Source organism: Cetorhinus maximus, chromosome 13 (genome assembly GCF_964194155.1).
Source record: "Cetorhinus maximus chromosome 13, sCetMax3.hap1.1, whole genome shotgun sequence".
Lineage (NCBI taxonomy): Eukaryota > Metazoa > Chordata > Chondrichthyes > Lamniformes > Cetorhinidae > Cetorhinus > Cetorhinus maximus.
Window position 1 is genome coordinate 66,498,976 of NC_135891.1, and position 14,422 is coordinate 66,513,397.

Consider the following 14,422-nt stretch of genomic DNA (forward strand, 5'->3'; position numbering starts at 1 on the left):
GCGGAGCAGGCTCGAGGGGATGAACGGCCTACTCCTGTTCCTAATTTGTATGTTCGTATGTGATGTACTTTTAAACATTTTATGAATAAAGTCTGTTTTTTGAAAAAAATATTGTCACGTTACCACTACTGTCAGCTAAGATCAATGGAGATGTTCATTCCATCACCCCGTGATGGAATGGGTTAGAACTCAGGTGAAAGGAAACTGTCTCAGATAAACTACAAACTGAAGTGGTTAAGAAAATCACATCACAATACTTCTGAGTTTTACCAGCAGCCTCCACTTACAGAAAAACCTGGGCCAGATATTCAAAAACCTTTAAGACCAAAAACTCCAGGGATCAACTTTCAGGCTGATGTGGGAAGCTTAAAAAGGGTTGGACACAAACATCCCAAATGGTGGATGTGGTTAAATAAAATTCAAAATGTTGAAAACAATAGGATAAGTATTTATTTAAAAGAAACAGTGTGTATAAACAACAAACTTACCAGCTGAAACATTTTGAATGATAACATACATATACTCAAAGTTTGTTCCAGAATAATAATTTAAAATTTGAACAGATTAAGATAATTCTGCTTCAATAAGTGATTTGAATTTTTTTCATTGTCAAATCCAATGCATGTCTTGTCTGATGCTGGACTGTATTTATACGCCTTGCAGAGCCACTGGCGATTGACCAGTCATGCAATTACATCACTGTGGTGCTGGCTGCATCTTATCTATAAATTAATAACTTTATCACATAATTTAAAAAAAACTAAAGCTAGAAATTCTTGACTTAAAACTATATTGCTGCATGTGTTCACTTATTGCATATCTTTCCTGGGAGCTGATGGGATTAATATATGTTCAGGACAGGTTGTTCCTGAGATCTGAAGGACTCTCCAGTACAGCCCTGCTAAATCTCAAAACAGGAATAGAAATGTGCATTGTGAGATTATATTTGCAGGGAATCAGAGCACTAGTGGAAATGTGTGAACAAAGGAATCTTCTCCACTGCATAAACTATGCTTTTAAACCAGGATTCCAGTTTTGATCCAAGTTGCCCCAGATGTGCTACCGGTTATAAAGCTATCAAAATCATACTGCTCCAAAAATGAAAGTACAACTCAGGAATTGCTGATCAGTTACAGGACGTGTTGCGCCTGTTAACCTTTTCTTTCAGTGTAAGCTGCAAAAGTAGTGGAGCTAGTGCCAAATCTAAAGCTGCTCATATATTCAAACCTCCAAAAGTCTCCATCAGACTGAATTCGCACTAACAAAGAGTGAGTTAAAGCTATGTTTCCTTTGCACAGCCAAGCAACAGGCAGCATTGTGATATACTCTTAAAAATGGAATTCTAGACCATAAAAGGCACACAGTCATCCTATAGAACTCTATATTCCTAAATATGAAACCTCCTGTTTAAAGGGGGTATTTTCTTTTTTACCTGAGTCCATTGTTTTCAAGTAAAAATATTAGTAAATATAGAGAATCTCCAGCATTCCTAAGTGCATGCAAAGTTAAATCTAACTCATGATATCAAAAAACAATGAGCTCCAGAATGCCAATTCAGGACAATTTAAATGAAATAATCATGGCTTATTCCTTATTGCCTTTTTTTCCTATGTTACAACCGATTAATTCTTTGTTCCAACTGCAGCAGCTGATTGGCCACATCACTGGGAAGGTCGGTGTTGACCTGATCTTCAAAATATTTTCGGATCGCTTCTATTTCCTCTTCCCAGAATTCTCTCTCAACGCTGAAGAGTGCGTCCATGTTCACATTGCCAAGGCCCTTGAGGTTCAGGGCATCATCTGCGGGAATGAAGCCCAAAGGAGACAGCTTGGCGCAGTCCTCTCCCTCGATTCTCCGGAACATCCACTCCAGAACCCGACAGTTCTCCCCAAAGCCTGGCCACAGGTAGTTGTTCTGATTATCTTTGCGGAACCAATTGATGTGGAAGACCTTGGGAAGTTTTGAGCTGGTCCTGTGCTCCATGCTGAGCCAGTGCGATAGGTACCTGCCGAAGTTGTACCCGAAGAAAGGCCGCATGGCGAATGGGTCGTGCATAATGACCTTACCTGAGAAACAATGACAAAAGGAGCAATGAAGATCTGGTGTTGAGGGTGACACAGGAACTACCCAAGTTAATAGTATATTCATATGGAGATAAATAACACCACATTCTAACCATCCCATTTCACTCAACGTTTAAAGTGCTAGCTTCTCTGTTTCATGTGTGAACTCAGATAGTGAATGTCAGTAGGCTCCACACACCACATCCACTTGTATTCACTTTACATTAGGAATTGCAGGACACTGGTGTACTGTGTTCCAATGTTACTGGTGTGCTGTGTCCCAGTGTTACTGCTTTACTCTGTGTCGAATTGTTGCTTTACTCCGTGTCCTGGTGTTACTTCCTTACTCTGTATCCCAGTGTTACTGGTGTGCTCTGTGTCATACGACTACTCTGCATCCCAGTATTACTGCATTCTGTATCCCAGCGTTACTGCATTCTGTATCCCAGCGTTACTGCATTCTGTATCCCAGTGTTACTGCATTCTGTGTCCCACTGTTACTCTCATACCTTTGTGTTCTGCTGCAGCTGTGGCCTCTGATCTCATGGCCGCTCCGATGAAAACGCCATGCTGCCAGTTGAAAGCTTCATAAACCAGAGGGACACCTGGAACGGAATGACAAGGAATATCTTTGAAATAATGAAATTCGGTATACATAAGTGTGAGATAGTACATTTTGGTAGGCAGACCAAAGAAGGCCTCATACTCTTTGGAAAACAAGTGTCTAAATAGGAGGAGCAGAGGGATTTGGAGATACACATTTACAAAATTGACTGAGAGGTTGTACCTATCAGGGAAGATTGAATAGGTTGGGGCTCTTTTGTCGAGCAATAGAAAATTGACGGGTGGCCAGATTGAGAACTTTAAGATTATGAAAGCACTTGACAGGGTCGATGTAGAGATGTTTCCACTTGTGGAAGAGTCCAAAACTAAGGTCAATTAATAGACCATGTTCACTAATAAATCCAATAGTGAATTCTGTACCCAGAGTTAGAATGTGGAACTTGATACCACAAGGAATTTTTGAGGTGAATATGCATTTCTGGGAAACATTGATAAAGGAATGAGGGAAAAAGGAATAAAAGAATATGCTGATAGGGTGAGATGGAGGTGAGGTTAAAGTAGGCTCATGTGCATGATAAACACTGACATAGGTTGTTAGGTCAAATGGCCTGCTGTAAGTACTAAGCTGTAAATACTATGTAGTTACTACGTAATGGTCTGTTATCCACTGCTCAGTTCATACGTATGTTTTAATACTGTTGCACAACTGTCCCACTTTTGTCATTTCACCTAATGTCCACTGCCAAGATCCTGAACTCTCTAAGCAGCAGTCCAGCACAATACTAGCACAGCTGACAGGATCTGTCTCTAATGTTTCGCTGTGTTGGTCCACAGATTAGACTATTGTACCTTTTGGCCTCCGTCCTCCGAAGATAATTCCTTCGATGGGAACCCCTTCAGGAGACTCCCAGTCTGGGTCAATGGTCGGACATTGTCTGGCAGGAGTACAAAACCTGGAGTTGGGGTGCGCACATGGTTCTCCATCTTCTGGACTCCACTTTTTGTTTTTCCATGAAGTCACTGTGATGCCCGGGGACAGAGTTTCATCGATCCCTTCCCAGTGAACTCCCCCATCGCTGGTCTCTGCTACATTGGTGAAAATGGTGTTCTTGCTGATAGTTTCCATTGCGTTTGGATTTGTTTTTACAGATGTCCCGGGAGCTACACCAAAGAAGCCATTTTCTGGGTTGATTGCTCTCAGGTTACCTGTGGGAAGGTCCAGTAAGGGACATATTAATAAACTCATTGGACTTTCACCAGGCAATGGATACTTCCCCATCTAATCATTTCACATCTGCCTTAAACTACAGCAAGATGCCGAGACCAACAAACCTTGTTTGTCGAATTTCATCCAGGCGATGTCATCTCCCACGCACTCAACCTTCCAGCCAGGTAATGTCGGATTCATCATGGCCATGTTTGTTTTCCCACAAGCACTGGGGAAGGCAGCAGCAATGTACTTCTTCTGGCCTTTGGGATTGGTTACTCCCAGGATCTGGGGAGGGAGAGGAGAGCTGATGAGCAAATGATGTCTGTGCGCTGACCCTGGGCTACAGTCTATTTGGCTTGACAAAAGAAATTTAACATGTGAAACTCAGTGTGTGTGTTCACACTGACACAGGGTGAACAATGTCTCACTATTGAGCATTTCCTCACCGTCATATCTCACATGCTACACAGCCGATCCCAAATGATTTAAATTCCTCCAGTAAAATACACCCAAAATGCTTCATTTAACCTAAACTTAAGGCATTATTAAGCTCAATGTCAGACTGAGAAATATTACTCATTGTCTAGCGACTGTGCAGGACAAGAAAGATTTGCATTTATATAGCACCTTTTAATATCTCATGGTGGCCGAAAGCACATTATAGCAAATAATGTACTTTTGAAGTGTAGTCACCGATATAATGTCAGAAACGTGGCAGCCAACAAGTGCACAGCAAGGTCCCACAAGCAATATTGTGATAATAGCCAAATCAACTTTTTTTAGTGATGCTGGTTAAGGGGTAAATATTGACCAGGATACTAGGGGAAAAAAACACACTTTAGTTTTCAAATGATGGTGTGGAGTCTTTTATGCCCACATGAGGGACAGGATGGGACAATGTCTCATCTGAAAGACGGCAGCTCTGACTATGCTACACTCCTTCAGTACTGCACTGGATTGTCAACCTGGATTATGTTCTCAAATCTCTCGACTGGGTCTTGGATCCATGACCTCTGAGTCAAAGGTGAGAGGGCTACCAATTCAGCCAACACCATAATGCAGGGCTTAAATTTAATATTCATGTTATTTCAGGAGTTTGCTTCTTTCACAGGCAAGAGTCTTACTACTGACAAACTACAGCTGTTAAAGATCCAGCAAAGAGTATCTCCTGTATTCTTACCAGCATGTGTTCAGCCAGCCAACCCTCTTCTTCAGCAATCCTGGAGGCAATGCGCAGAGCAAAGCACTTCTTCCCCAGCAGTGAGTTACCTCCATAACCGCTCCCAAATGAAATAATCTCTCTGCACTGAGGTATGTGGGCAACCAGTGTCAGCTCGGGGTTGCAGGCCCAGTTATTGACCAGTGGCCCTAAATACAAGAGATGGATTGTCAACCAAAGCTCTATGAAAAGCTCCTGCATCAAAGGAAAAGACCTGTCTCCCCTTCTCTCCCCCACACCCAGACAGCAATAATTAATCCAAAGATGCTGAATCCAAACTCACTCTTTAGTGGTAAAGGGCATCCGACTGAATGAAGGCATTTGACAAACTGGCCGTTGCCCAGGGTCTCCAGTACAGTTGATCCCATGCGAGTCATGATCCTCATGCTGGCCACGACATAAGGTGAATCTGTCAGCTGGATCCCGATCTTAGACAGAGGTGACCCCACAGGTCCCATGCTGAATGGAACCAGGTACATTGTACGGCCTAGAGATTTACAGGAAGAAAGTCAATCCTAAAACTATTCTGGGATATAATTTGCTTGATCTTTAAATCCTTAAAAACACAAGATTAAGCTCAGGTACAGTGATAATTCCAGCTGTCTATTACAGCATTTACATAACTACAACAAATAACAAACATTGTGAGTAACGCCAGGACAGTTATCTCATCAATGGGTTAGGATGAGGTCATAAACCACAAGAGTGGAGCTCAGAATTTCTGTCTGCTATCCAAGCCCCAAACTCCCTTGCACCTGTACTTGTACTGTGACACACTGAGGGGTGGGGTGGGGATAAAAGTTTCTTTGATTTTGGTTGCACCTCTGGCTGGCATCTGCCACCATCTGCATTCTGCATCATTCATGCCAGTTACTGAGTCTCCCTGGAATAAGCAAACTTGTCAACTACAGTGCTGTAGTTAGGGCAGCTGAATGGTGCAGATAGGATGTTTGTAAGTAGTCAGAAGCTGTCACAGTTAGCAGCAGAGATCCTGGATCCTCCTTGATAGATCAGGAGCTCCGTTTAAGGTGTTGTGTAGGGTGAGAAGCAGGTGAACAGAATGTTTGAGCAGCTTTAGTGTGATACATTCACACGGAAGAGTCAATAACTGTGACATAATCACTGCACCTTCATTGAGTAATAACTCACAAGTGGTTATGCAGTAGGAATAGCTAAGAAATATCCCAGATTGAATTAATGTCTGTACCTTTCATACATTCCGGGAATCGAGCATTGAACGCCTTTTCAAACTCCTTCTCTGACAGCCAACGCCCAAGCTGGCTGACTCCACTCTTTGCTATGGGAATGGTATCTCTCTGCTCAGGGGTCACAATCACGGTTTTACTCTCCACACGAGCAACATCCCTGGGGTCCGTGCGAGCCAACCAGCTAGAAATAGCAAACATTAATCCAATTCAGTCACAGCGATTCCTGCTTTAAGGGCGAGTCAATTGTCTTCACAATTCAAGAATACGTCCCTTCAATGTGTGATTGAGATTTGAAGGCTGGAACTGAAATCAGCTCTTTCATTTGTCCGATATGTCCATGGTCTGAAAGCCCTTTGCAGGACGTTTCTGTGAGAAACCTAGTTTTTAGACTGAATGTAATGCATCTGTGTGGTGAGACACTGTGGAAGAGAAGGGCAGTGAACTTTGTGCTGTGTGTTCTATCTTATGTTTCATATGTTGGTGAGTATAGCAAGGTGAATACCTCTTGGACTCATGTTCTGATTGTCTCTGCTACAGAGACAAACTCGCTTTTTGCTTGATGTCAATGAATTTTCATTACTTACAACTCTAGTCAGGCTTTCAACCCTCAACTTTTAAATTAATTCCCTTCTTTCGGGCTTGTCACTGCTTTCATACAATTAAATGACTTGCGTTGTCCTTAATGTCATTTCATAGTCACATGAAATTCTCTGTTGATCAGATGTTGCGGGTGGCAGGATCTCTGTCCATTCACCTCTTGTGCATTAAGGGCATAAGAATATGAATAAGTGGACAGCAAATTGGCTGCATATTGTTATTGAACCAGCAATTTCACCCAGGAGTTACAAACAGCTGGCTTGGTGAGTGGAAAGGCCACACTGGATAGCAGCAAATACTCTTCTGAAGCTAGTGCAGATGCATATAGAGGGAGCTTTGCTCTGCATGTAACCCTTGTATTCCTGACCTGGGATTGTATGTCACTGATGCAAAAGTGAATAATTGCACGCCTAAAATTGATAATAAAACATTATCAAAACGTATAGACTTGTAGAGGAAAATGCTGCTCACCAGTTTTGATACTTGTGCAAACGTTTGATCATCCCTTGCTCTTCCATCAGGGACAAAATCTGCCTGTTTTCTTCCTCACTGCCATCACAGATGTGAATGCTGTCCGGGTGACACAGCTTCGCACTTTGTTCAACAAAGTCTCTCACTGCAGAGCTCAAGGTATTCAGATCCCCCTGAACCACATTCAGAGGGAGTTGGGGCTGAGACTGGACCTGTGGGGCCATGTCTTCTTCGAGAAACGGATCGGAAAGAACCTGTAAAACAATTATTATGTCACTGCTAAGAGCGGTCAGAATGCACTGGTGTCTTGATTATGGCAGAGTATTCATATGAACTAAAGAAAAGGAAAGTATTATACACTAATTATTATCACAGTATTTTCATAGCTAAAAGCATCAATTACTGGAATAATCCTTCAGGATAAGAATAATTAAAAAAAGATAATCTGATGAAATCTGTATTGAAAGGGACATGAATCCCACAGTTTATCTTAAAGTTGCAAATCTTTCTCAGCACAATGAAGCTCGAGACAATGCGAGGCAAAGAGACAGAGAAGAAGGATGGAATAAGAATGGAAATAATGAAAAATTCTCAGTAATATGAAAAAGTAATCTGTGATAAAAACACACGTAAGGTCAAAATTGTAAAATGCACATTTTGTTCCACATTACCATCTATTTCTATAAATGCTGATCATTAACCTGCATCACATTGTACTGAGGTTTACTTACTCTGCTCAATAGATCTGTCTCAAGAGCAGTTTCAAGTTGAAATCGGTCTGATTTCTAACTTCTTTTTCTTCTGTCAAGCACCTTGAATTCTGAAGTTCTTCAGGTGTCTGATGTGCTTTTGCTATGCTGCCTGTGTCTTTAAATACAGAATTAGAGGACCTCCCACCGCTCAGGAATAAGGGGGCCTGTCATGTTCGTCACTGAGAGTGAACACATCTCATTGAGAACGCAGTTAATACGTAATCCGGTGACAGCAATCTGTACTCTTAATATCTATTTCAGCAATCAGCAATCAATAGCTTTGAAAATATGCAACAGCCACACCTCCTCAAGGATGCAGTTAATACATAATCTAGCCAATAATCTGTTTCAACAATCAGTGATCAATAGCTGTTAAAATGTGCTTTTTCTTTTCATTTCAGCTGAGGCAGGCAAGTTGCAGTGCTTGCTGAAAGTTCTAGTGTCAGACTCTGGCCAAGTTCTGATGCAACCCGTGTGTTGTTTTCATATCCAAAAAGTGCTGTGTGAGGCTTATGGGTGGCGGGGGGGGAGGGGGGTGACACTCCATTCAATCAGACAGGGCCAATGATCCAATCAGTCTTTACAAAGCTAAGCTACACTTCCAGAGTTGATGGACTGATAACATGGTCAGTGTCACTGTCTGTTGATTGGCTAGGAATGGGGGCCTGACTCAGGTGTGGATTCAACCCAGAGCAACTGTAGGGCTTAGAAAAGTAGTGAAAGAATTACTTGCATTTATGTAGGCCTTTCATTACCTCAGGATGTTCTAAAGCATTTTATCATTCATAAGCACTTTTGAAATGTTGTCACTGTTGTAATGTAGGAAATTCATTGATCAATTTCCAGTAAGATTCCACAAATAGCAATAAACTAATGTTCAGATAATCCTTTCTAGATGTTGGTTGAGAGATAAATATTGACCAGGACACTAGGGAGTAACTTCTAACTCAAAAAGGGTGGTTTGGGAAGCGGCATTGATGAAAGAGTTGGAAAATAGGTACAAAATCTGACAACTCCCATGGTGTAGGCAAGTGTTAGGAGTTATAGTAAGGGAAATGCAGGCATGGAGATGTGCCAGCTTTGGATATATTGGGCACCTCTTCACCAGAATACAGTGAAGTTTATATACAAACAGACATATGAACGTATGAATTAGGAGCAGGAGTAGGCCACTCGGCCCCTCAAGCATGCTCCGCCATTCAATAAGATCATGGCTGATCCAATTTTAACCTCAATGTCACATTCCTGCCTATCTCCGATAACTTTTCACCCCCTTGCTCATCAAGAATCTATCTACTTCTGCCTCAAAGATATTAAAGACAATGCCACAATCACCTTTTGAGGAAGAGAATTCCAAAAACTCACTGCCTTTGAGAAAAATCTTTCCTCATCTCTGTCTTAAATGGGAAACCCCTTATTTTTAAACAGTGGCCCCTGGTTCTAGATTCTCCCACAAGAGGAAACATCCTTTCCACATCCACCCTGTCAAGTCCCTTCAGGATCTTATATGTTTCAATCAAGTCGCCTTTTACTATTCTAAGCTCTAGCGGATACAAGCTTAGCCTGTTCAGCCTTTCCTTATAAGACAACCCGCTCATTCTAGGTATTAATCTAGTAAACCTTCTCTGAACTTCAATGCATTTACATCTTTCCTTAAATAAGGAGACCTATACTATACACAGTATTACAGGTGTGGCCCTGTAAAACTGAAGCATAACCTCCCTGCTCTTGTATTCAGTTTCCCTTGCAATAAATGATAGCATTGTATTAGCTTTGCTCATTTCTTGCATATGATGAGGTGGTGGAGAGCAGCAGCTGAGATCAGTCACTGAAGTTAAATGACTTCTAGTTAAAAAAGAGACTCAAGAGGTTGCCAGGTTGAATGAGACCACCATCTAACTTTTTTTATACAATGGCTGCAACACCATATCTATAACACATGCATAGCCTTTCACCTTCATTGGTAAGAGACATTTAAATTTCCATGGGATTTTTCCCTCTTGCCTAAGGATTGCCATAGCTCTTCCCCAAAGCAATAGTGAGAAAACAGCAGTAATTCCTGTGCAAATTCGCCACCCCCCCTCCACGCTGATATCAAATGTCATCAAGAGAAGCACTGGTGAAAGACAAAAGATAGACCACAGCACGGAAGAAACTGGAAAACATGTCAAGAAATATTTGTGTTTGTAATCCTGTAGACAGTATGACTTAAGTGATAGGTTAAACGAAAGGAAAAAATTGTGCCCAATGGATTTCAATATTGGGAAATTTGAGGTCATTCACTTAAGATCTAAAACGGTTAGTACAGGGTATTTTCTAAATGGTGAAGGTAGAGGTCCAAAGAAAAGGTGGAGGAGTAGGGGGTCCAGATCATTAATATTTCATGAACAGGTACAAAAAAGAATCCAAAAGTCTAATGAAATAGTGGCCTTTATATAAGAGGAATAGAATACAAGAGTCATGCTTCAGTTTTACAAAGCCCCTGTTAGATCACACAGTGAGTAGTTCTGGGTATCACACATGAGGAAGGATATACTGGTCTTTGAGGGAGTGCAGCATAGATTTGCCAAAACAATACCTGGACTCAAGTGCTAAATTACGAGGAGAGATTACACAAACTAGGGTTGTATTCTCTGGAATTTAGGAGTTTAAAGGGTGGTTTGATATTAAGGTAACCCGATTGGGTAGATAGAGAGAAAATATTTCCATTGGTTGGGTAGTATAAGACTAGGGACATAGACTAAAAATTAGAGTCAGACTTTTCAGAAGGGAAATTAGGAAACAGTGGTAGAAGTTTGGAGCTTTCTACACAAATGGCACTTAATTCTTGATCAATTGCTCAATTTAAAACTGAGATTGGTAGATTTTTGTTAACCAAAGGCATTAAGAAATATAGAATTAGGATGCAGATCTGCCATGATCTCATTGAACAGGCTCGAGGGGCTGAATGGCCTACTCTGATTCCTATGTTCCTAATTCTGGCTGCATTGTGATGGTAGCTGAGGGATACTGGGAGTTCAACAAATATCACATCGATGTGTCAGACCACAGGAACAATGCTCAGGACCTTTCTGGCAGGGGCCACAATGCTCAAGGCCATTTTTGCAGGGCTAAAAGACCTTTTAGGATAAATTGGATTGGATTAAATATTGCTTCATGTCATATGTTGATGCTAATGGTGTGTTTGCAAGTCCACATATTGTGCCTTGAACTCACTCTCATCTGAGTTGTTTCCTAAGCCTCCTTCAATGTACATAGCAAAGTAACGAAGAATGCAGGGTACTAAAATTACACAGGACACCTTGGTGGAACTGTAGAGTGACATGACCCCTGACTGATCTGGGCAACAAAATTTCTGTTTGAGCAGGCGGATAGGGCTGGATTTTCACCATCAAGGTGGGAAGCCCAAGTCAGGAAATCTCCCAACTTGGCAGGCCCATCTCCTTTAAAAGGGTCCCTGTCTGCCATATTTTCATTCTAGGGAGGTGGAAGTGGGGTGGAGTTGGGCCTGCCGCCTCCAGAGGCAATTCGGAGATAGCCATGGGGGCCGGCGAGTGCTGAGTCAGGCTGATTAAAAGGCCCGACTAGGTTCTCTGGGTCTTGTCCTAGTTTTAAAGACTGTTAAGCCCTCAAACCTGGTCATTATTATTATATGGCTCATTGGTTCTACATCGATGAGTGGGTCTGGAGGATGCAGGGGTACTATGGAGGGGATGGGTAAGATCTTTGAAACATTTCATTTGAAAGGTTCACAAATCCTCTGAGGGGCCATGAACCACATGCCCTCAAGAAGCTGGCCCGACCCCATGAAAATTGCAGGGTGCATGAGATGCCCAATCCCAAAATGGAGCTGGCCATGTCAGGTGTGCAGGGCGTGAGCTTGCTACCTGCACCCTTATACCACGCAGGCAAAAATTGTCAGTAATGGAGCTGGTAATCCTAGAATCGAGTCTTGCCCACCATTTTTAAAGACCTTTAAAGGTTGACTCTGCGAAAATCCAACCTGTCATATGCTCTACCTGGATCCTGAAGGCAGAATGGGCCTCACAAATGGGATTTTCTCACTGGTGGTGGAAGCTAGAGTTCATGTTGGTATCCCTGGTCTCCCACCAGCCATTCTTTTCATACTCTCTGTCTCATCTAATTGAATAATGGTGGGATTATGGATTGTCTGAGAGTTACGGATTGTCTGAGAGTTAATGAGTCATGGTTACTTTTGAGATATTTTGCATCAATTTGAATAATTAGATGGCAGTGATCATAAACAAACTACATTTTACATCAATACAGCCACCTGATACTGCTGCATTCTGAAAAATGAGTTACACTGTACCTGCTCAGATTGCAAACTCAAAATTTAGCTGACATAAGCAATGTCTGGGCAAAAATGTCAGCCCCGAGCGCAGGCATTTGTGAGAGGCAGGTGAAAACTTTAATAAAGTAATTAAAAGGTGTGAAAAGCAATTTAATAGATAAATGTAATCTTGTTATTGTAAAAATTGGAACTTTTTTGGATTTAAAATTTTGTTTGAACTCTTATTAGAAATTAGAACATTAGAAATTTCAGTTACTGATTCGAAAGTAAAACATTAGAAATTTCAGTTACTGAGGAAAAATTTTTTTAAAAATGCTTTGAGAGAATTATGCAATACGGTGACAAGATTGTGTATCCAAGCTCAGTGTTTCCACATAGGTCATAATAAATGAAGATACAGGAATTTATAATAGAGGAAGTTGACATGAAAAGTGTGATAAATGTGATGATAGGAAATGGCATAGATAGGGATGTAAAATTTTTAAAGGACGTTGGAAGATTAATTTAATGAATTATATTATAGAAATAGTATATTAATAGAGTGCAAAACAAAAACAGAATTACCTGGAAAAACTCAGCAGGTCTGGCAGCATCGGTGGAGAAGAAAAGAGTCGCCGTTTCGGGTCCACACGAACCTTCAACAGAACTGAGTTCTGTTGAAGGGTTGTGTGGACCCGAAACGTTGACTCTTTTCTTCTCCACCGATGCTGCCAGACCTGCTGAGTTTTTCCAGGTAATTCTGTTTTTGTTTTGGATTTCCAGCATCCGCAGTAGTTTTTTGTTTTTATATTAATAGAGTGTATTTGAAAACTGATTCCCTGTTGGTGAGGAAAATTCTGCCACAATTTCTATGCTCCTACACAAGTGAAGATGCTCCTGGGGTTACTTGATTTAAACACTTTCTCTATGAATTCTAGGAGAAATGGGAATTAAATGCAGCAGCTATAAAAGGGACTAATGTGCTTAAAGTCTACTTTTAAATGAAACCTGAATACGTTGATGAAGATATCCGGAGTAACATGTTGCACCACACCCATCACCGAAGAAAACATGAAAGACCTGGCAGCATGGGAATGTGGACACTGTTGGGACTGAGGGGGCAGCTCTCCCAGTTGCTCCCAACATCTTCTTTGCTCTTTATTTTCTTCTTCTCCTTTTGTAGGGGACTTCTATGATGATGCAGCTGGCATAACTCGGCAAGCTGGAGGTTGGCCCATTATACGAACAACTGTCAAGTAGTCCTCAGATCAGGCACCGGCACAGGAACACCCACCAACTGGAAAATCAAAGACAGAGTTAGAAGGGACAAGCTGGTGCTGAGCATCAGTAAGGAGCAGTAAGTGAAGGTGACAACAGAGGAGCAGCAATGAGAGGAAGGAAAGACTGCAGCTCTCCATGCAGTCACTTGCTTCTTGAATAGTGCACAGACTGATGCCAAATGAAGATATTATGCATTCTGAGCATTGTGTTGTCCTTCCACAGGTCCTCCTCTTCTTCCTAAGACTTCAGGTGGGTCTATTTCCATTGGAAAACCCATAGGTTCCAGAAATGGTACTGAGGCCAATCTTGTGTTTTCTAGAAAAGGGGGCACAAGGACCCTCAAAAAACAGCTCACAAATAAAAATAGTTCAGGTCCATCCAAAATCCTTTATACCACATGCTGTTTTAAGGAACTCCCACCTGATTTCTTAGCCTCTTGTAACTCTGGGACGTTTAATGCTTTTTACACTAGACATTCTGCATGTGTCCATAAATTGCATGAAGATCATTCGGACCCTGCTTCCATATTTATATAAAGTTCTTGCCCACCTGAAGCTTTATTGAAAACATGAATGCCATGCAAAATGTGGGGGGAGATCAGTCGAGACTGATTACTGTCAATCTACAAGTGACAACTGGATCACTTTAAAACTAGAAAGCTTAGCCCCACTGCTAACAGCTCTGGTGATTGGCAACAGGAGCACCTATTCTGAATACTGGATTGATGTCCAGCCTAATTGGTGTGGGTGGCTTCCTCTATTG

The 14,422-nt window shown here is 41.6% G+C and overlaps 1 protein-coding gene across 1 annotated transcript; it reads right to left on the reverse strand.

The window, feature by feature from the left end:
- Nucleotides 1-427: 427 nt before the first annotated feature.
- On the reverse strand, nucleotides 428-8,178 carry LOC144688666 (phosphoenolpyruvate carboxykinase, cytosolic [GTP]-like). Its single transcript, XM_078555490.1, has 9 exons — nucleotides 8,065-8,178; nucleotides 7,334-7,587; nucleotides 6,265-6,446; nucleotides 5,341-5,544; nucleotides 5,019-5,206; nucleotides 3,961-4,123; nucleotides 3,478-3,834; nucleotides 2,574-2,669; nucleotides 428-2,067 (listed from the first exon to the last, which is right to left on the reverse strand). Exons 2-9 carry the CDS (start codon nucleotides 7,555-7,557, stop codon nucleotides 1,613-1,615), a joined length of 1,869 nt encoding a protein of 622 aa, XP_078411616.1. The 5' UTR covers nucleotides 7,558-7,587; nucleotides 8,065-8,178; the 3' UTR covers nucleotides 428-1,612.
- Nucleotides 8,179-14,422: the final 6,244 nt, after the last annotated feature.